At 32.6% G+C, this 24,373-nt stretch overlaps 2 protein-coding genes across 3 annotated transcripts in view; one reads left to right on the top strand and one right to left on the bottom strand.

The window, feature by feature from the left end:
* The window catches only part of Jasper (JIL-1 anchoring and stabilizing protein), a 43,719-nt gene extending 31,868 nt beyond the window's left edge, over window positions 1-11,851 (top strand). For both annotated transcript variants that reach the window (XM_085942942.1, XM_085942941.1), the window contains exons 12-17: window positions 4,086-4,187; window positions 4,901-5,035; window positions 6,644-6,819; window positions 7,384-7,510; window positions 8,816-8,949; window positions 9,796-11,851. In XM_085942942.1, the coding sequence (XP_085799068.1) occupies window positions 4,086-4,187; window positions 4,901-5,035; window positions 6,644-6,819; window positions 7,384-7,510; window positions 8,816-8,949; window positions 9,796-9,855 (734 nt within the window). In that variant the 3' untranslated portion in view covers window positions 9,856-11,851. The remainder of the gene's footprint in view (window positions 1-4,085; window positions 4,188-4,900; window positions 5,036-6,643; window positions 6,820-7,383; window positions 7,511-8,815; window positions 8,950-9,795) is intronic.
* Window positions 11,852-19,014: 7,163 nt separating this feature from the next.
* On the bottom strand, window positions 19,015-22,807 carry LOC147074919 (translation machinery-associated protein 7 homolog). Its single transcript, XM_085942947.1, has 3 exons — window positions 22,726-22,807; window positions 22,124-22,246; window positions 19,015-19,647 (listed from the first exon to the last, which is right to left on the bottom strand). The coding sequence occupies exons 2-3, from the start codon at window positions 22,244-22,246 to the stop codon at window positions 19,576-19,578; spliced, it is 195 nt and encodes a 64-aa protein (XP_085799073.1). The 5' UTR covers window positions 22,726-22,807; the 3' UTR covers window positions 19,015-19,575.
* Between the last annotated feature and the right edge of the window lie 1,566 nt (window positions 22,808-24,373).

Here is a 24,373-nt window from a genome sequence, read left to right as displayed (position 1 = left end):
AAAACTGACAGTCAGAGCCGTCAACCGAATCACCGGTCATACTGAAAAGACGGTTGTGTATACAAACAGAAATTTACGTGTACCGATTTTTCATTTTTTTTTCGTGGAATGCTGTCTCACTATTATTTCACACAAAAACTTCGAAAGCATGCCGGAATCATACATTTTTTTTAAACCAACGATTTACAGGAACCAAATAGTTATATACTTAAATTAATGTTGATTCTGTTAAATTTTATTTTTCATATATATATGGCGAAAAGTGGTTTATCATATTATCAACTAATAGAAATGGGCAGCGTTTGAAATGGAATATTCTACTAACTGAGCGCTGAACAATTTTCTGAAATTACAAACATATTTTTCTAATTTTATGTATATTTTATATATAAATAAGTGTTAGATTATTTGTTATATGGCATACCTAGCTCAGGTGGTCAACTTAATTTTCCATGAGATGGAGCGATAATATTGAGGATTTCATGAACCGGAACTGTGCTCCTGTCATTCCGAGGCCTGGAAATGGGCAGATTATTCTACTTTGGAAATAACGTATTATAGAAAAAAGAAACAACATTAAAACCAACTTCGTAATATTGAATATGTAGTAGACTTTTCCGTTTTCGTGATCAGTAGGGAGCGGATTTATATGCAACTAAAAGCATGATTATAGCATGCATGTATGCACTTAAAATCAATAAAATATGCACTAAAATCGAAGAAATATGCAGTTAAAATATACTGATATTACTGATATTCAACGTAATACGATATCAGAACAAAAAAACACAAACAATGTACCTATATAAAATTAATCAATTACAATTTTTTTCACAAGTACAAATAATTGAATAATAAATGCAATGTAAACCAAACATAGCTTAAAAAACAAAAACGACACTTAACTATTCCTAAATACTATTTTCTGTTTTTTGCCCGAAAAAAAAATTACAATATTTTTTTCAATATGCTCTGGCATTAAATTTTTCCACATAGGTATCTGTCAGTATTTAGTTTATATGCAGAAAACGACCTCTCAACGTTCACAGAGGTGATTGGGCAAATTTTAAATAAAAGTGCCCGAGTTCACTTCACTTTTTCTGATATATCCACACCTCGGAGATGACATTAAAAATGCAAGTGCATCTAAACTATCTACCTTTCTAACTTGTTATATTTCGAATAATTAAAAAAAAACTAAAATTATAAATTCAAAAGCTTTAAAATACCTATGCATTTATTTATGAAATATGCACTAATGTCTCAAATATGCTCTAATGTCTCAAATATGCATTTATATGCACAATAAAATTTAATTTTTGGATTCTGTGTCTTTCAAAACAGATTTCTGTGCAACTATCATAGCTGTGCATACACCCTAACAAAACATGCACTAGCATATAAATCTGGGCCCTAGTGATCAGACACCTCTTTCTTTAATAAATCAATTCATTCATTTATAATAAGAATCGCACCCATAGTGGCCCTGGTTGGTAGAGCAGGCACCTGCGAAGCCGTGGGTCGCGGGTTTGATCCAGCGTCTGGCAGAGATACATGTTGTTTTTTCAATGTGCGTCGGATCCAATGCAAGATTCTAATAGTATGACTAACAAACATTCCTCGTAAAACAGGATTTTTCGCCCTGTACTTTGCCGCCGCCTAGCAGATTTTTAATAAAAATGGCGATTGTAGCGATCTGACAAATCCCATTTTTTTTGCTAAATATGATTCCTAATCTAGAAGTTCGATAGAAAGTGAAAGATCTTGTTGTTATAAAAAGTGTCTTTCAAACCTCAAATTCTGAACTGTCTGTCAACTCGTTTGCTTATAATGTCGTGGGGAAAATACACGTCATATTGTTTTTCAATTTGTGTTTGAAGTCTAGAGTATGGGCCTAATAGGTTGAGTAAGTGGCTTACATCCATTTCTTGAAAAAATAAAAATCTGATAATACAAATCTCCACTCAGTGGAGACTAGGGAATCCAATCCCGAGCCAAAATTCTGATCCCGGGATTTCGGGATTACAATTTGACAATCCCGGGACTGGTCCCGGGATTGGCATTTTTTTCCATTGTTAATATAAAATTTTTATATTTACACATAATATTGATAAAATCGGTCAAAAATAAATCTAGTATAATTTATACTATTTAAGATATTTATTGTTAATATTGTATATCTACGTTCAATCTTGGAAATACATGGTATTTTTTCTGTTATATTTTTGCTTTTATTTTGTATTCCATAAAAATTGATAAAAAAAATCAATCCCGAAATCCCGGGATTAAGTTTATCAATCCCGGGATTCATAGGTATCGAAAATAGCTCGGGATCCCGGGATTCGGGATCCCGGGATTGGAATCCCTAGTGGAGACCCATATGCAAAAATGAAAAAAAGTCAAAAGAAAAGAATTAAATGCATATTATGTGGTGTCATGTGGGAATGGGACGATTCGGCACCGCGAACTGGCCTCCGCCGGATGGCCTCCGGTAATTGACCGCCGGTAAAATCGGACGCCGGCCCAATTGGACGCCGGCCCAATTGGACGCCGACCCAATTGGACGCCGACCCAATTGGCCTCCGGGAGGATTGGACGCCGCACAGTTGAATTAAATGCGCAAAGGAATAGACGTACGTTACGATTTGTTGGAGTAAATAAGCAAGTCAGTTTAATATGATTCTATCTTCTCAGTAGTTGTACCTTATACATTTCGCGCTTGACACATTTTTAATATAGATTGAGAATAATTATTATGCCTTATGATGTTTATTAAAAGAAAATAATTCTTCCCTCGCTAAAACTTAAAGATGTGCATAATCAATTAATTTATTGTCTATACATGGGTACATATTTATATTTACAACAAATATTAAAAATAATGTTAGATGTCAGAATGAAAATTACATTATATTTCAGCGTTTTATCGACTTAATATTATAATAAAGCTTAAACATGTATATTATTATGCATAAATGTGTATTTTAAGATAGTATGAAATTACAAACAAAATATTAAGTAAGTTATCTGCTAAGTATAAATGTTTCAGTAGTTTGATTGATAAACTACTTAGGTACTGGGTGCCGGACGAAATCCCGAAGGCCGAAATCCCGAATGCTGAAATCCCGAAAGCCGAAATCCCGAATAGCAAAAATTGCGCAATTATTGGTGTTTGTATTTTACATTTTTTTATATTTCCACAAAAAATGGGATTTTGTGTCTCTTGCAAAAATTGCGCAATTATTAATGTTTGTATTTTTTTTATTTTTCGGGATTTCGGCCTTCGGGATTCCGGCCATTCGGGATTTCAGCGTTCGGGATTTCGGTATTCGGGATTTCGGCTTTCGGGATTTCAGCATTCGGGATTTCGGCCTTCGGGATTTCGGCCTTCGGGATTTCGTCCGGCACCCAGTACCTAAGTAGTTTATCAATCAAACTACTGAAACATTTATACTTAGCAGATAACTTACTTAATATTTTGTTTGTAATTTCATACTATCTTAAAATACGCATTTATGCATAATAATATACATGTTTAAGCTTATTATAATATTAAGTCGATAAAACGCTGAAATATAATGTTATTTTCACTCTAACATCTAACATTATTTTTAATATTTGTTGTAAATATAAATATGTACCCATGTATAGACAATAAATTAATTGATTATGCACATCTTTAAGTTTCAACGAGGAAAGAATTATTTTCTTTTAATAAACATCATAAGGCATAATAATTATTCTCAATCTATATTAAAAATGTGTCAAGCGCGAAATGTATAAGGTACAACTACTGAGAAGATAGAAGCATATTAAGCTGACTTGCTTATTTACTCCAACAAATCGTAACGTACGTCTATTCCTTTGCGCATTTAATTCAACTGTGCGGCGTCCAATCCTCCCGGAGGTCAATTGGGTCGGCGTCCGATTGTACCGGCGGCCAATTACCGGAGGCCAGTTCGCGGTGCCAAATCGTCCTAGACCCGTGTCATGTCATGTGGGAAATTCTGATCATCTTAAAACAGAGTTGAGTTTCAGGAAATAAAATAGTTTTATTTTTTAAGATGATTTATTAATTGTTACAGAAAGTGGTGAAGTAAAACCGGAATCCCTGTTGAACCAGTTGGTGCCTGATCTCAAGTTGACTGATGATGAAATTTCCATGCTTAAAAAGGAGAGGGACCTAGGTAATTTGACGGATTGTTATTTTTATAGTCACACATAGAATATCTCAATGTTGACATGTTATAAAATTAAAATTTTGTTCTTTCTACCAAACGTTTATGAAAGTGAAACTGAAAAAAGTAATCATAGTCTGCTGTTTAAATAAATAATTTATTTATGTCAACACGCGGCAGCAGCACGTGCTACTCAAATGTATAACACGAAATGTCCGAAGATAATGCGCAGGCACGGAGCGTTCCGTGGGTTGTCTTGTGTGGGTAGCTTGAAGCTGGCACGATCGTACATGCGGCGTGCTCTTACCTTGGCGCATGCATACAGATATCTGCACTGAATGCGCGGACGCCGGCGCTATTTATAAAGTTACTTAATCTATAATGTGATTGATGGTGATGAAAATCGAAACGGAAAATGGCTTTTCAGTATGGAATTGAATCGTAATTTTTCACGTATTCAATGAACAATTACAAATATGTCACATCCGTTTGTCAATCGTATCGAAAAAGTGAAAACAGTTGGGGGGTTATAAACGAAACCGACATAATTCAATTCCAATTTGATAACGGGCAAAATATTAATTTTGCTCTGGCAACCAAATTTACCACACTAAAACGTTCCAGAATAATTAATGCCTTCAAGTTTTAATTACTAAAATTTCATAAGGGTTTGTATAGTCCAACTTTTTGGCCTCAACTAATCATTGTGCAATTTATTTTAGATGTCCAGAGGAACCAGTTGAATTTCCTGCGAGTGGAAGCGAAACTGCTGGAACTGGAGAATCAGATGAGATCTGCACTCGGCTTCTCCAGTCCTGATACCGCAACGGGTATCAAGTGTTTGCAAGAAATAAACGGTATGAAATACCTCATAAATTATTTTTTATGATAATAGGACCAACAGGGTTAGACTAGAACCGATAGCTTTCATTGTCTGAAGATTTTATACAAAAAGCCTTCACAGAAATGGAAGGTGAAAAAAGGGTGACTGAGTGAGGCTAATGATTAAATTAGCTGCAAGTCATTTTGCATTACAGATTAATTTGAGGCACGCGTTACACCTGTGCTGAGATTTATTTGTTATGGTCACACATAGATGAAGAATACCTTGCATTCCTGTTTAAACCTAAATGAGGTGTTTTCATACAATGAGTCATTATTTAGATATACTTTCCACTTACGATTTTCACTTCTAAGCGAGTCATATAGGCCATCACAGAATGGAGGTGATATTAACGGATTTTACTACGAGGAGTGGTTTTTAGCCATTTGCTCAAACCAATTATTCATTTGACTGGAGCAAACCAAACATATTGAAAAACATCATGCAAATTTTGACTAACCGCACAATCAAACCCTAAACCACTACTCCAGGGACGGTTGCTCTACCAACTAGGCCATTGTGCGTGTAATGGGTGGTTTAGATAAACAATCATTTATAATTTCATATAAAAATTCTTTCGTAAATGATTAATGTGCAAGAAGCCAACAGCGGGCTGCCATTTTCTTTTTATCGTATGAACAATGAATGTGGAAAATACTAATATTTTTATAGTTATAGATCTGTAGCAATCATACCACTCAACATTACAAGGGTGACACACTTCAATACTTATGTTTTGTTGTCTAAACAAAACAATGTAGCGGAAGCGATTGTAAGCATTTCCGCAATCATAACCTAGATCAATAGTCTATTATGATTTGTTTTATTGCGACACTGTCTCTTGTAATATAAGGATTGCATTTGTATAAATAGAAAGGACGATCCATAACTTGTCACTCACCCCGAGTCCATCACTCGGCTCACTACTCATCTCCGGTTGAGTCCGGTCCGGTATAAGTTGTCCACTGAGTTAGGGCGCCACATGCTAACATTTGTCATATCATTCAATACTTTTTTATACTGTGATGAGCTTAGTTCTAAATTCGAACACCGGGCGATGTATGATGAAGGATTCTGTATTGCTATCTGTGTAGTTATTGTATGTAATACAACAAGCTCATATTAATTCTATTATTATAATATGTAAGTCAATCCCTGTTGAGTTTGTTGCCTTTGCTACTTTCAAATCATATGCTCGTTAATCTAAAGATATTAATTTTATTTGAAAATAGTCTAATTTTATTTTTTATTATTTTATTGTCACAGACTGCACACCAAAATATCCATGACGGCTAACGGGAAGCAATTGTTGTTTGCTTTGACTTGTTGATTTTACCTTCCAGTGGGTCTCTCACCTTCCAGTGGCACCTCTCTTGCTGCTGTTAAAATTTAGCACTTATTGCAACAATTACAAACATCTTATTGTAATTGTTACAATAAGTGCTAATACTTTGATACAAACCTACCCTACGTTTGATAATATTCTCACTGTATCACTTTAGCGGTCGATAAGTATAGAATAGACCCAGAAGCATATTTATGGTTTAATATTTTAATTTATATTTAATATTTAATATTTCAGCACTAGAAATTCGTCCACTAATGCTGTTGAAACATCCGAGCACACTGGAGACAATCAAGCGGACACGCTATTATATCGGCAAAGGTGATATCCTCGAAGAAGAGCTGAAAGATCAATTCAATATCCAAACGCATGAGATCAGAAAACTCTCCGATCAGTGCTACAATTCCTTCAAGGTACAATCTACTATGCTTTTTGAGAGATTTTCATAATACCAATGTTTAATAAATTTTGGTAAGTAAGAAAAATTTTACTATACTTATGTTGTGGTAGTTGTACCATCATCTTAAAAAGAAATTATAAATCATCACCGATTTATCTAGGGGAATGGCGTCGCTAATAATAGACAGAAAATGAAGAATTGCCGTTCAATAGGGTTTATAGCCTGAGGAATGTGTATACAGTTGAACTCAGTTATTACGATCACGGATATAGCAAGATCTCGGATGTAATGAGGAAACATTCGTTGGCATTTTAGTTTATGATTTTCTCCATACATTTATTCACTGTTTAACGAGCAAGTTATCGGATATACCGAGCTAAAATATCAACGTCAAAGTGTCATCAAAGTGTCAACGTGGCTTAAGATATAGTTTAATGTCACATGATTGTCCATTAGTGTTTGAATCTTCTAGAGCGCTGACTACTAGACGAGCTACTAGCTACTACACAAGCTACCAGCCTCCTTAAATAAATAGTTAAATATGGTATTATAATAATTAAAATTTATTTTATTTCAGCTCATGTTCAAAGTGGATGAAGGAAAGTCATTTTTGGAAATGTTTTCGTTACAAGTGTTCCGTTTCAAGAACTGTATAAAGAATATGACTGAATTGGAAATCATGGAGATGTACGAAGAACCACGAGGTAATTAATAATCTAACATTATTCATAAATGTGATTAATTATTTTTTATTTTTGAAAATTGTAATTGAAAAAGATGTCTTGTATGTGACTTGAAAAAAGGACAAACGGAACGGACTCACAATTAAATTAGCTTTAAGCTATTTCAGATTCATACATAGAGTGCGAAAAGTTTAAGTTGATGTGCGGTGGCTTGAAGAACTAGAATCCCCTCCTCTCGCGTTTCGGTATTCATTCCTCTCACCTTGAAGTTTCTTGTCATTTAGACGTGAAAATAATGGCAAAAGTTTTGAAAAGTGACAGCAGGAAGATTATAAGTCATCTTACCTCCTACTGTGAAGAAGAAAAACGACAAAATAAGCTCATTCGGCTCTTCAACAACGTTATCAAAAGAGTTGCCGTGATGACAGCCACAAAACATACTTGAAATTTTAATGTTGCCATATAAAATTTATCTTAAGTTGGGAAAAATTGTATATCATTGTATTTGCGAAATTTGCGAAAATATATACCTGTTTAAGGAAGTGGGAAATAATATCTTTTAATCCTGGCAATACTCTCACAATACGAGCGCTGCCGCCAGGCCTCATGTTAAACTTTTCGGTCTCTTGCAAACTTCACAATTATTATCACCTGCTGTCCTGAAATGATTGCGTAAGAGATGATAATATTATCAAATGTTGCGGGACTCAGCAGAATATGTGCAGATGTAGTCAAGATATTTAGATGAACAATCACGAATATGTCAAACACGTATGTCATCCGTATCGAAAAGCCAGAACATCGACCATATTTCAATTTCAATCTGCCAGTTTTGTACATATATTGTCGTACAAGAACTTCTTGTCCACGTGTGACTGTGTGAAAACTGTGAACTAACAATCCCCTCTAGTGCAGCTAATCGCAATTCCGTTTTGAAATGAGGTATGCCTCCAAATTTTATTTATCATTTCATTTTACGCTTCCGTGTTGTACGGATATATAAAATTACGTAATTTGAAGCTTTTTATATTAAAAATATGTCTAAAACAGTCAGGAATGATGTTAGAATTATTATTAGTAAACTTTTGGTTTATTGCGAAGAAGAAAAAGAGTCACATCTAAAAGGAGAGCCGATACATTATTTAAACACGCTTCTAGCACATGTTACTGCCACGACAGGTACGTCACTGAGAAGTCTTCTATATGCGACTACAGCGACTTCCTGTTATCGCTGATCTCTTGTTGTCGGACAGTAGTCATCAATGTGAAGATCTGTAGTCGTAACCCAAATCGAATTCATGATAATTTATGTGTTGTAAATTACAGAGTTGTCACAGCTCAATGCGAGTTCGCTGACCCTCGATGAGCTTGAAGAATCGGGAGACAAAGGCAAAGAAAAGGGTGGAACTCCCGAACGAATACTGTCCCCCACGCAAGATAACACTTCGTCTCAAAAGACCGTAAGTTGAAATCTTTATTTATTATTGAATTGTGTGCGCCGTACCACAATATTTTGGGTTAAGAGAAGCAACACCTGAAATGATTCCATTTTAGTAGCCATGAAACAGCAAACGGCATAATATCGCACATTTTTTGTTAAAATGATGATTCTGTGTTGGAGTGGTTGTTTTGCGTTGACACTGGGTATCTATTTTCGTGGAATGGCGATGTCCCTTGGTTCCGAAGGCGTCTGTGAAATTGCAATTATATGAGGTGCTGAGGAATTAAAATTAATTAAATTAAAATTTGAGTTAGTAGTAGTCACATAGTTTCAAATAAAAAAGAATTGATCTCTCTGGCTCAACCTGTATTTGACAAGTAGGTAGACAACAATCAATAAACAAAATAAGAACAATCCAACTAAGCTTTGAGACAAAATCATAATGTGCTCTCCCTATTTGGAAAAAGGTAACGGAAATTACCATGTTTACTCCTAAGCGGAGCATATGGACCTCCGTAAAATCGAGTTTATAATTTTTTTCCCATGTTCGATCCTAAGAAGATAACGTGGCCCTGCACACTAAGCAGAGCATATGGACCTCCGCAGAATCGAGGTTATAATTTTTTTCCCATGTCCGATCCTTAGAAGATCACATGGCCCTGTACAGTGTGTAGGTTGTATTAACAGTTTTTTGTATTTACTTATTAGAATATTTACATCATTTTCATCTTCAGCCGTAGTGCAAAGTTATGAAATGGCAACTCTACTTAATAGTTAGGTAACATTTCTTTTGAATCTTTTGTAAAGGTAATATAAATATTTAATTACTGTATCTCATATTTCTTTAATGTTTCTTTATTTCTAGCCCACGAAGAAGGTTGTCGAGTCATCAAGCAAATTGCCTAAAAAAGACAAAGTTAAATAAATGTTTACTACACATCATTATCATTTTTACTAATCAAATCAAATCATAGATCGTAATCTTAGATTAATATTATTGTTTATTCCAGTAAAAAATCTCATCTGTATATCATTGTGAAAAATAATAATTATGATCAGTGATTATTATTGACAAATAATGTTTATTTTTACACTGACTGCAAAAAGTATGATTTTGTGTGGATGCAGAGTATTAAATTGTTTGAACTAACAATTTAAATTACCAGTTAATTTGATGCATTTGGCCCGATGCATAGAATCGATGTTATGTATAACCAACTAGTTATGAACGATATGCATATATGAAAGCAGAATGACAACAAAAAACAGTGACTAACATTACAACATCCTTCCCGCTATTAGAAGTGTTTTTATTATAATGTAATTGTTTGAATTGTGGATAATGCATTCTCACCAATGTTTTTATTTAATATAGAAATGGCAACAAACATTAATAGTACTTACAGAAATCTTCATCGATTAAATTTGTTGCAAATTATTTATTCCTTTTTGATTGGTGTTTGCGTAGATAATCGGTACTCGATACAATTTGGCTTTGTCCAAAACTATTTTTGTTACAAACCGTAAATATTTGACAGTGGCTTCCAGCTTTGTTGTAATGTTTTGCCACCTGTTTATAGTTATGCTTAAGGCTATACCTCAGTTGAGGCACGGTCTAAAAAGATCGTGGCTAAGCGATACGCGGATTGCGGGTCGCGGGTGCAAATGACGCATGTCAAACGAAATATAATTTGTCATATAAATCCAACATGTGTCCATTTAATGTTCTGTTTATTGTTCTATCAGTAACAATAATAATATATTCATGGGTAACGTTTTTAGTCATCTTTACACGATTTAAGAATTAATACGCCCGTCGCCATCGCGAAACAAATTGACGTGTTCTCTCCAAATGGCAGCGAGTCCAAAATTTCGTCGCGCCTATAGTTAAAAATTATTTGCCGTTTCACTGATGTATCACCTTAAGTACTTCTCGGTTCTTATTTATCTGAAAATCGGCTGACTGTTCATAAGTCAATTTATTTAAATAAGTATTACTGTGCCCTATTATGCTATTATTTTTGATGCCGAAATCGGAAATAAGTTTGTTATTGCAAAGATATCATGTAGACTATTTTTCATGATGTTCTTAAACTCTCAATTAACAAAACATAATATCTGAGAGGTTAATGTGAGATTGTGTCATACTGGCTTATAGCGATGCGTTAATTCTTGCTAAGGGTCTTAACACTTATAACTGAAGTATGTTTAATGTCAGATGCAGAGACATTGCTGATATGTGAACATTATTTAAATATGCTTGCTACATATTAAATTATTTTTAATAAGTTAACCTAAAGTTTAATTTCATCTTTCATATGAATACTTTTTCTAAAGAAACTGGCACATCCTGATTGCTAATGCGTTCTGCAAATTGTACAATATCAGAAGAGTCAATACATTCTGAATGTCACTCGAAAAAAAGAAACTCTTATCTAATACTATTTGCTCTATCTCCATGTAGGTACATATGTAGAATACTTTTTCATATGGATAATTTATCAATTCTGTCGCAAAATGTGGTAAACCCGACTTAATACTTGAATCTACCTTAAGATAAGCAACTGTTCCATAAATATGTTTCTGCATCTTTCCCTTAGTGTACTGTTGCACAATACCATTTTGTCAGTCAATTTGTCCAAAGTCAGCGCAATTAGAATCATGGATAAACTGTATTTTATGGAAGATTTAATTCCTATTTTTAATTGTTAATAATTCTGGATGATTGTCATTATTTCATTCAATTCATTCATTTTTCGTGAGGGACTCTCGTCTATTGGCGTTAAGTAAGGTTTAGTTTTAAGATTTACACTTCATCTAGATTTAGAATAAAGCCATTCATAAAATAACATGTGACAAATTCATTTCCAATTTGAGTTATGCAAATACTACACGTACATTAAATAAATTTATGATCGAAACTTTGTTTTATTTCTCTTTATTATATCATATATTTCATTATACTTTTATTTCTATGACAGTTGGCTTCGATGGATACCAAATAAAAACATATACTACCAACACACCTATTCCTTCCAACATTGTAACTCAATCAAACCATTTCGTTATATTTCTGAGATAACCCCAATATGTTACGGATATATTCTGTGAAAAACGGTTATCTAAAGGTTGAATCTTTGAGTTGGTACCTGTCGCCCTTCATTTGAATTCGTGCTTGCGTAGTGGGTTGTCACCAGAATAAATGATACCTTGATAATTAGCTTGTCTAATAGTGGTCTGTTAAGTGTTATTTTTGTTGTTTCATACTAAATGCATTGAATATATTATAGCATTTTGGAGTTGTGTTATATAATTTATGAAGTGGCTTCAAGGAGGCTCTTCCATCCATCATCTTTTTGAGTATTTGTAACATGTTTTTTTACGGGGTAGGATTGTTGGCCCTATGCCTAACCCCCATTTCAGAAGGTGATCTCTCTGTTGATCCTGACTGCACTCAACATCGATCAATCTTGAGTGGAGTTACTCAGGGCTTTAGGGTCTACACATGTAAAGGTAAAGATAGAAATTGGGTAGGAGAGACCATACTATGGTAATGTGTATGCACTACTGCATATAGAATTGATTCTACTTACTACTAAATTAATATCTGATAATAGTCAATTTGACATGCTTCATTCATGTCTGACTGACTTAAAACAAGTGAGTTACAAGCCGTGTGTAAGTCAATAATACACTATCTTGAAAGCGAATATGTCATAATTGAACAGCTATAGCTAAACAACTTAAAAAACTGACCTGCGCAGAAGCACATTTACTTTTGTGCGTATATTTGCATGAGCGGTGTGTGAAAAGTCTGTTTTATACGATACAATAGTATATTTACAGTTTTACAATGAATACCCCGAATAGAATAGAACAATTATTGTTATAAATTAAAGACCTAATTTCGCCGGATTGGTTTTCTCAAAAAATATTCTACACGCGACTTTTTGTTATCACCGAGATCTTGGTGTGGACAGTAGTTTAATAGTTTATTCATATTGAAAGTAATTTTGATGATTTTCTACGTGTAATATGGGCTGTTTCCTTTTCTTCCGTTGTCGGACTATATGACAACCATTCAACCTGCATTCTTTATAAACGATTTGAAGAATAACGCGAGTCAGACAGACAGACAGTCACATGTAGGGATTCCAATCCCGGGATCCCAAGCTATTTTCGGTACCTATGAATCCCGGGATTGATAAACATAATCCCGAAACTTTCGGGATTGATTTTTTATCAATTTTTATGGAAAATATAATAGAAAAAATACTTTTAATAACAAATAACTACATTATAAATAAACTGAGTTTGATTTATACCCATGTGTGAGTTGCCGATTCATTTTATTTTTTCACATAAATTAATAAAAATGAGAAAGATTGGAAAAAACAATGCTTCGCACTGAACAAAGTAATTTCACCATGATCTCATACTTTTTACGGCAGTTTCATATTTGGCTGTCTAATTAGATTTATGAAGCGGAAAGGCCATAAGTACACCATGATTTGCTTTACTATTTTAAATCTCGCTAACCCATTAACCCAAGTCTTTACTATCAGAAACAGCAATCTCATATTAAATTCACATTATTATTTATATTACAATATTATTTACTCCATTAAACTATGTATTTCCAACATTGAACGTATACAATATTAACAATAAATGTCTTAAATAGTATAAATTATACTAGATTTATTTTTGACCGATTTTATCAATGTTACTTGTAAATATAAAAATTTTATATTAACAACGGAAAAAAATGCCAATCCCGGGATTGTCAAATTGTAATCCCGGGATCAGAATTTTGGCTCGGGATTGGATTCCCTAGTCACAGGTAATGGGGTGATTAGTTAGTTGGAGGCCAGTACTTAATTATTCCGCTGGGTTTTTTCATTTATACTATTGATATTATTGAATGTGTTATTGTTATTCTAAATAAATATTAATGCTTTGTACCAACAAAAAGCATTTTATTTTTAAGACGAGTACATACCTACTACTATTTTAAAAAAATATTACATACCAATATAACAGCTAAATATGTAGGTGCAATGCGAAAATTATACAGCTGCCAGTAGGTAAGAATGACTACAAAATATTTTCTAGACAAAGTAAATTCGAAAATATATTACATAATTAAAATAAATATGGACCACTACTGAACTATCATCTCCTGTCGACAATGTACCTCTGTGCACCAAACACCGCTCTTTTTAAAAATTTCCGCGTCGAACGCCGCTGTCAGGTAGCGACTGATAAAGACCACTCTTGGGATAATTAAAATACATTTATTTGAATAAATACGGCTTATACATTGGATTTGACATTTTATTATACTTTGCCGTATGTAACGGAAGAAATATAACATCTAAAATTACATTTAAATCATATGCCCAAAACAGTTTTTCGTGATTAACTCAAAAAAGTCTCTAGAGCGGGTTTAGTAACTCTACGCCTCATGTATGTTTACCAAACACCAAAATTTTACTCAATCCTACTTATTGTTGGTTGATTTAAAATTATAAAAAAGTGAGTATATTTTCCTTCCTATCTTTGTTTTATCCTCTCATATTGAGGACGGGTTCATAACTCTTAAAAAAATTGTTACCAGGCCATTGATAAGTCACTTGAAAATGTGATGATTACTACATCACATGCAAATATAATATTAAAGTGAGAGAAGATTTATGATTAATAATTAACCGGTAATGCCACGAATAAGCATTTACCACATTTAAGTGACTCACTTTGCGGGCTGTATAATACAGATAAGCGAAAATTTTACGCTGATGGGCGGCGGCTTGGAGAACTAGATCCGCTCCTCTCGCGTTTGAGTATTCATTCCCCTCACCTTGAACGCATTTGACGTTTCTTATAATTGCGTGCTTTCAGTCATTTAGATGTGTTGATAATGGCAAAAGTTTTGAAAAGTGACAGCAGGAAGATTATAAGTCATTTTATCTCCTACTGTGAAGAAAAAAAATAACAAAATAAGTTCATTCGGGTCGTCAACGTTATCGAAAGAGTTGCCGCGATGACAGCTACAAAACACACTAGACATTTTAATGCCATATAAAATATATCCTAAGTTATTGGGAAAAAATGTATATCATTGTATTTACAATTACCTATTTAAGGTGATGTCTCTATGTAAAGTTGTTATCGAAAAATAGCTAGAAAAGTTTATTAATCGGTAAATATATATTCAAAAGTAATGAGAAAAATAAAATAAAAAATTAAGATGTATCGTGGAGTTCTATATACCAAAAATACGTGTCAAATTCGGTACATTTCTATCGGGTGGTAAGAATGAATGACATAAGATTTATTATCAAAATTACGATAAAAATGTACGTAAATCTATTACCTAGGGAAACGCTAAACGTTAATTGGAATTTATTATATCCTTATATCTTTTTTTTCAAATTTAAAAAACATCGATTTAGAGGTTAGAAAGCATGCAATTAAAATCGAAACATCTCGGTTCAGACATAATTTATCGCAAAAAACGCTTAGCGTTTCTATTAAAAATATTATTTATTAATTTTTAGGCTAGTTATTTAAATTTAATCTTGTATTTTTGTATATTAACGAATCGATTGTAAATAAAATGAATATTTGACAAGACTTTATCGACATATGCTGCTAACGCGGAAATAAATCGAACTATTTTTGAAACAGTACTTGCATAGATTAAAAAATACATACACACACACATACATTGAAAATAAAGGTTCGCCAGGTACGAAGACAAAAACTGTGTTAATTCTGCTGTCAATAATTTTTGTTTGCGATATTGGAGCATATGTCAATGGACTACATATATCAACCTCCACTTTCTGAAATAGTGTTGTGTAATTATTTCAGATATTTATTACTGTTTTGACGTACCTACCTTTTATAAAGCGATTTTAAAATAAATATAGTTTCATAATAATATAAAGAAAGCATACGAGCGAAAATGCCTAAGATACTTCTGACACACATCAAATTTAATCTTTGTCTAGTAACTGTACAATTTATCCATATTTATGTTAAGTGTTTAAAATGTTATAAGTTAAAAAAAAATCGTCTATTCACGTGGTAATCGCGAAAATTATGAACAATATACAATGTTAAAAATAATAAGAATTGTTAAAATTTCTAGTCACAATATTATTCAAAGACAAATTAACCCGATCAAAACAGCCTCGACAAACTTCCACTTCACTAACTTTTGTTCTATATGTTTATCCTGGATACAGCGGCAAACACATTTTGAAAATAGCCGATATACTGGATTATTTGTTAGTTTGGGTTAGTTTAAGTTAGATTAGGTAATCCTAACAAATAATCCAGTATATAGGCTATTTTCAAAATGTCTTTGCCGCTGTATCCAGGATAACCGACTTGTACCCTAACTTTAATTACATACATACTATTGTACTATATTTGGGCCATCAAACGTTCATTCCTGTCTACGGCCTTAAAATTATTATCTACGTGCCTATATAACTGTATGCCGTCCTGTCAAAAAGTGGAGGTTGATAATTTAGTATGTAGAAAATAGAAGTTATTATTATTCTCCATAAAATATAGGGTAAACAATTCAGTGAATGAACACATAAGAGGTGAATTTGAAAATAAATTAAATTAAAAACGATTAAATGAACTAAGAAAATTATAACAATAGGTAGGTACAATAAATTGTGTATAACCGTGGTATTACTAATTTTATGCCGTGATGCTTTGATAGTTCAACTTTTCATAATATTTGGATCACTATTTAGTTGCTCATTTATCTGCTACATCATAAAGTCGTAAATATTGTTTTTTTATGAAGCAATCATAAATACAAAAAATTAAGATCTACTTTTCAATCATAGTAGATACCTAGGAATATGGTATAGGTGTTGATAATTTTTAATTATTTATTCGAGATCTTCAGGGAATTACCTAGAAATCACTGGGCCAATAAGGTTTCTTTTTATATCTCCAAATCCATTTCACTTACACATTTATAGGTAAAATAAATAAAACTATCTTTTATTTTATCTTGCACTGTTCTTTAAAATCGACATTAGATTTTTTCAAAGAAATAACGTTCTGTCTTTTTCTTAGAATATTATGTAATCAGTGGTGCACTTACTTCAAATTCTAAATTTTTTTCTTACGTTATACAATTTTTTTTTTAATTTGTCACTTATTTTGTCCTTGGGTTTGCTTATCAAGATTTGTTCGCATGTTTATTTACGTTTTTTCTTACCTCCAACTTTTTTTTTATTCAATTCGTTGCGTGTCTTACTTTATTCTTATCTCAGATATAGTTAGTTAGTTAATACAAACCGTCCACTCTGTGGAGGCCCATATGAACCCATTAGGATCGGACATGGTTGAAACGAAATGAATTGGGATGTCTATATAATATCGACATTGTCATAATTATAACTACAGTCGAACTCGGTTATTACAATCTCGGACATAGCGAGATCTCGGATGTAATGAGGAAACAGTCGTTGACATTATTTGGTATATGATTTTCTCCATACATTTTTATTCACTGTTATAACGAGATACTTATCGGATATACCGAGCTAAAATACTGGTAATGTGTTGATCGTTTAAAGACATTTAAACCCTAAGCAATAAAATCCGATCGGACAGGATGCCGCCGGGGACAGATTACGTTTATGACACTAGTTAAGTGTCTAATTGTTGTTTTCGCCGACAATAAAAATACCTATTCTCTGATATAACGAGTACCGCTTATAACGAGCAAATTCAGCCGGTCCAACCTTCCTAGTAATAACCAAGTACAACTGTATATTCCTTATTTTGTTTAATAATAATTCGAATGGCATTTGTTTTGCTATTCATTTCATATCATTCTTTTATTCCACCTCTAGTAGAAATTCGATGTAATTGTCAATTGTACAAGATTAAACTCAATCTTATAAACATTTGTACTTAAATGTTCATTTACTACTATAAATGAATTTTACTGTAGAAAAATATTTATATTAATTCGTATTGACAACGTAAAAAAATCTGGTTCATTGACTGGACAGGATACCCTTGTATTGCCACTGTAAAAATAACTACGGTAAACAAAATGTAAAAATCATAAACACTTTAAATCAAATCGACATGTTAGAATTGTAAATATTTTATGGGGAAATATTAATTGTAAATATTTTTACATAGGTAAGTAAATATATAATAAATTTAAATGCATTTTTATCAAACTTATGATTTTTAATATGTGGCGACACACAATATTTTATTTTATATTTTATTGCCATCTGGTTGCGATCGACGAAAGTTTTTAGTAACACATTTTTAGAAATTCATGGTAGATGCCTGTAGATGCCTTTAGATGGCGTTGAAGTCACATTCGATCGTAAATTGAGGCAAAGAATTCGCCTTAAGGAAGCGAGAAATATCTTCCAATCCTGACAATACTTCAAAATCGAAAACCATAGATGAGATACAACACGAGCGCTGCCGCGAGGCCTCACTTTTCAGTCTCTAGTACCTACAGTAATTACTATGGTAAGTATGAAATCTCAGCATTCCCAATGGAGACTGTCAGAATATTGGCTTTTGAAATCGTGGGTTGCAGGTCTGTATTCCATGTCTAGCAAATTCACAAAGTTCTTAACATTTATGTAAGTTTGGATACAGAGCACAGAACTGATATGAGACTTCTGCAACAACACTATATCGATTTTAACAAAAAATGGGGAAATGAAAAAAACATTTTTATTTTTTCGATTATTTTTGGTGGTCTACATACAAAATAGATATGTATTCCTGCAATAACATTGTATATTCACCCCAGTGGTCAAAACCTTGTACATTATTTCTATGAAAAAAAAGGCAGCAACTTAAAAATTGATTTAAATAATGTTTTTAATTATTATAATGGGTTGTTCAATACATCATTCGATGCCCGTGGAGATGTACAACATTGTGGCATTCAGAACTGCCCAAAATCGGTATACAGTGTTGTTGCAGGGGAGGTCTCATATGTTGAATGTTGAACTGACGATTTTCTCAAAAAAAATATAAGAAAATTTATTAAGACATAATTATTATTAATTGAAAAAATATTTTTTTGTGTTTTCATATTTTATTTGTGAATAAGAAGAACGTACATGTATTCTGTAGAATTACACAAGATGAAATATTTAAACCAGCCTTAAATGAGTAAATATTTGGAAAGAAACAATGTAAAATTTGAATTAACTTTTAAATGGTGAACAAATAAATTAAAAATGGTAAAAGCAAATTAAAAATTACTATTTTATATATAAATAATTATGGAACAGATAAATTTGTTATTCTTGAACACACACTGTCTGAAGAATTCTTTTTTTATTTAAATTACTGTCAACGATACAAAAATATAAAAAAGTTCACATTGGTCTATTACCATTTTGAATATAAAAATTATTTCACCATCTAAATACATGCTATCAGTTTAAAAAAAGTCTTCTTAATCATTGATTAACAATATTGGCCTTCCAAACTTTCAATTCAAATTTACATGTATAGTAATATATAATTATACAGTCTCAGCAAATATACTGAAATGAGTTAGTCATGTAATAGTACCTATAACGAAATAATTAAAAAATTAGGGACGGAGTAGGTACTACTTCTTCCCAGATTTCTTTATTCCTCCGGTTACGAGGGGTCCTTTTTGTGCGGCTTTGGTCTTGGCATCCTGTAATAAAAAAAAAAATATAATTATTTTCATTATTTTTGGATCTTTGCTAGTCTGGATGAGTCTCTTCGAGATGATTCCATTCATCTCGGCACGGTTGTGATGGCACGTGCTTCATGGAACCAGGGGCCTCTACGTCAACCGCCTCATGGTATTATTTGTTCGTGCCTGCTCAATTCCATTTTAGGTTTTTAGCAAACTACATACATACTTATTATATTTGTAGTAAGATAGCAAAATGTGATATGTCCGTTTTTCTAAATTGTTCAGGAGAGCAATTTTAAACTTCGAAAGAAATTCAAACAATAGATAATATATATCACATATTGACACAATTTCTCACAACCTATAAGACCTAGACTTCCATATTTTGATATTTTTATCTAACAGCTAACCATCTATTTATAGACACTTTGTTGTGGCAAATAGGCATGCTTCTACAGTATCTATTATACTGTAAATATACATATTATGTACTTAATGTTATTGAATATTTTAGTTTTAATTATGGCATAAATATAAATCAGGTTAATCCAACATATTATATTTTTTTCAAGAGTAACCTGTTGTGTCTAATTCAGTTGTTCAACGAATGTTGCCATCGGTAAGTTATATAAATACTGTCAGTTCCCACACACATAAAAAAATTCAATACAAGAGAACTGCTAGGCATTGCCTGACAGGCATGGAAAGCAGATTAGAGGACAAAAATGTGTGATAATCATATCACACGTGTCCTAAGATGGTTGAAATGCCAACAGGAAAACATATCGCTCAGGAGGCTGCGATTGATGCTGGTTGGAAACAATATTTACAATATTTTTCTTTGGTAATTTTAATTGTCAATTCTTAGAAAGAGTATTAGATAAAACAATAATACATACATAGTACTTATTCCACATAATTTAACGATAACAATACACTTCTACCTCACTATACGGGTCTTCGCTATACGGGTATTTTAAAAATTACGACGCAACTTGGATTTATAGCCAAAAAATACTTTTCAATATATTTTCAACATCAGGAAAAAATATTGTATTTATATAAGGGTATATGTTTTGGACACGGTTGCGATAGGCGAAATTTGACGATCAACAAGGGATTTGAGGAACAAATCAATTTGAAAACACTTTATTAATAAACTAAACAAAAAAAAAGGTCATACAAAAAATAAAAGTAACATAACTTCGCAATAAACTGAAAAAATAACACTCATTTTATGTCACGGTCAAATAATCTGATCATACATGTGTGATTTTAAACATTATGACGATTAATGGCATGCGGACATGTCAAGATAAGTATGGTATAAATAAAAAAATCACAAAGAAATAATTATTGGATATAGAAATATTTGTTTCACATGCAGCACAAAATAAAGTTTTGAATAACTGCATCATAAAATTTGGCAAATGACTCTTAAAGAACTACTTGGCTGATAGTTAACCTTGAAGGTTTTCATATTTCATTAATTCAGTTCCGAAGAAAGCAATTATTTTTGTAGGTAATGGAAATATGATTTGTAAATAAATAAAATGTGATTTCTAAGAAACATAAGATTTAAGTACTTGCCTACTATGTTTTTGTTAAATTGTAACTCAATTCAAATTTCAAGGAATATGTCTCAGCCATACGGTGAGGTATTAGTGTATAAAGTAGTGTAACTAGTATACTACTATAATAAATAAATAAATAAATAAATAATCAGATATTGCATCGCACAACCACATTGTTAAAATATGTTAATACTTTTCAAGTAAATACGTTATTTCTACAGAATTTGTTGTATGTTTATCTCACTTATCTGGGCAACCTGCCACGCTGGCCACCAGTCTAGAGCCCATCAGTCCCAGACTTGTGGGGGTCATGGCACCTGTATACGTGCATAGATTTACTGGCAACAATAGTGTGCTAATTAAACTATTGCGATAATAACTGTTTACACACTTGAGTGCTGAATGTCTCGCCAATCACAATCTTCAAGCGTAAACGACACGCGTCATTGTCATTGTATGATGCTATTTGACAGGATGTGAAAATTGGTAAACATCAAAGTGCTCTGCGCGGTGTAGTTCGTATTTTTTCTGACAGGTTGGCCATTATTATTGTTCTACTGTGCATGCGCATACGTCGGCAAAATTCAGAAACCGCTAAACTTTTTTGATCCTTGCATGCAGTCTCGCAACATGCACGATAATACGTGTTTGTTTACATTAAATTTGCATTTTATCGTTATGGTTGCGATAATACGAATTGCTACCAGTAAATCTATGCACGCGTAAACGGGTTATTAGAGATAGTGCTGTTTTTTTTTTAGATATGTGTATAGATGGATGACTGTGTTAGTGCAGTAACACCGTAATCTACACAAAAACAATATAAGAGTTTAGTGTAGTTACTATAATAGTAGGTACACACCCTGATTTGGCAATAAAATCATAAAGTGTAGATTTCCCTTATAATCAACGCTTACCGAGAGAGCTTTCTGCTGATCCTTTAGTTTTTGCTTGTGCGCCACATCGTCATCGTCCAAGTCCTTGTCTCCTTTCTTTGGCGCCTTCAACGGCTTCTTTTTACCTCCTTCCCTTCCAGACATCTGCAATTTTATATGAAATGATAACATTAGCAAAGAAACGTGTTTTTATTTCACGATCATTATAACATCCAGTCCATTTAAATATAACAGAAAAAGAAAACCAATGGTCCTCTGTTCATAAGCCGTCACGCAACAAACAAAAAGAGATCAATATAACATGACTACTTATTCTGTCATATTTTAAGGTTATGCAGTTTTAAATGAAAATGTTCTCCATCGCGATTCTCATTTAATCTAATTACTCTGCATAACATATCAATAATATGTTACTGTTAATATTATTAGAAAAATTACCAATTATATTCAATAACAGTAAGAAATAGATAAGCAAAATTTTTTTCGCAAATGTCAGTGCGTTAAAAACATAATAGTAAGCGACAGGAGTCGTGCTTAGGAGCTCTAACAGATACCAGTATTTTATGATATGATTGTGGAAATCAATTCAATAATTATTCTACAAATAGATAGTATGATAATACCTTATTTTTATTATAAAACAGGAATTTTAACTTGCAAGATCTCGTGGTAGGTACGTCGTTCCACAAATTGTTTCAATTGTTTGCCAGTTTAGCCAACTCAACAATAATTTTAATTGCATTCACAAAACCTTTCTTGAACGAATAAAATAATTCTACTATTTATTTTATTTATTACTGATTACAAAAGTGATCATGTAAATTAACATATTATAAACATAGTTTTACACACTTGCGTAGATTTTTTTTTGTGTGAGTTTAAAAACAACTTTAATAGCAAAGAGATTGGGTCCAATCTATAGTATAAGGGTCCAAACTAAATAATTATTATGCTGGGAATTATTATGCGAATTATGCGACCAAGACTTTCCACCCCTTCGATCCTCTGCTTCTCTCATGGCATGGCGAAGGCTGCCCCCAGTAAGTTCCTTTACTTGGTCACTCCAGCGTACCGATGCTCTTCTTCTGAATCGCCATCCCTGGAGCCTACCAAACACCACCAGTCTTCAGGTTATTATTTGGTCCGCGTCGAAAATATGTCATAAAAACTGTTTAAAAAAAACGATTTTTTTCGGTTAGGTACATATTCAAACACGCGCGTTAACATGATCTTACTCCCTACTTCATTTATCGTTTATAGATTTATGGCTACGCCCGTATGTTGTAGCTTAACCACTGGGGAATGCCAAAAGAAATGGCGTATTTCAAAAAAACACTACCTTATTCTTAGGTCAATAATTATTATAAAGCAATCATTATTTGTAGGATGTTTATCACAATTGAATGGTCAAAGACATAGCTTATAACGAGTATCTTTAGAATTATCTTCAAATGTGTTAATCTTGCCCATTTTTTGAATAATAAAATGCCTAATTCTTGTCAAATTTGGGATCACAGAGATTATAAATATAATTTTGTATCGTAAATATTTCACCAATTTTACTAATGGTTTTATAAATATGTTTAAAAATTAATAAATAATGTAAAAAATCTTAACACCACTGCACATGGATGTACTGAAATATGACTATATTCTAAAACATTAGATCGAGAGGTTTAAAAAAATACCATTTTATGTAATAAAAATACTTTATGCAGTCATTAAATGTTTAAAATAAATATAAAGGATAATAAGGCTTTAAAAATATATAAATAGATTATCTACAACGTTTAAGGAATGTCTAGAACTATGCTCTGAAAATACCATAAAAGCTCCATTTTGACCTACGTGGCCCACGTGGGCCCTTAACTGAAATACGCCAAACTACTTGCATAATAAATTTATTAAAAATTTAATTTTAATTAGTATTTTTCATTACGACTTTTCTTCGCTTAAGAACCATTGATATAATGTCGGCGATATGAAACTTCCACCTTTGAGGGGCAGGGGGGCGTTTTAATTATCAATTATTAATTTTGTACGGTAACTCTGCTTGCATGAGCGTAATAATATAACGTTCAGCATTATCTGAAATTTTGTAAACCTCAATATCTACCGTTTTCAGCGACCGTGTTTCGCCATAATTTTATTTTTATAGCTACAATCCATGTGCATGCTTTAGAATAGCGAAAGGCGAAACTAGAATTATGATAAATGATAAACAAGTAAGTAGGTAATTAAAATAAAATTTTAAATAAATTTAAATATGAA

This window comes from Rhyacophila brunnea, unplaced genomic scaffold (assembly GCF_057557595.1).
Source record: "Rhyacophila brunnea isolate RB1 unplaced genomic scaffold, BYU_Rbru_1.0 scaffold_15, whole genome shotgun sequence".
Lineage (NCBI taxonomy): Eukaryota > Metazoa > Arthropoda > Insecta > Trichoptera > Rhyacophilidae > Rhyacophila > Rhyacophila brunnea.
The sequence above is the reverse complement of the archived record's forward strand: the minus strand, read 5'-3'. Positions and strand labels throughout refer to the sequence as shown.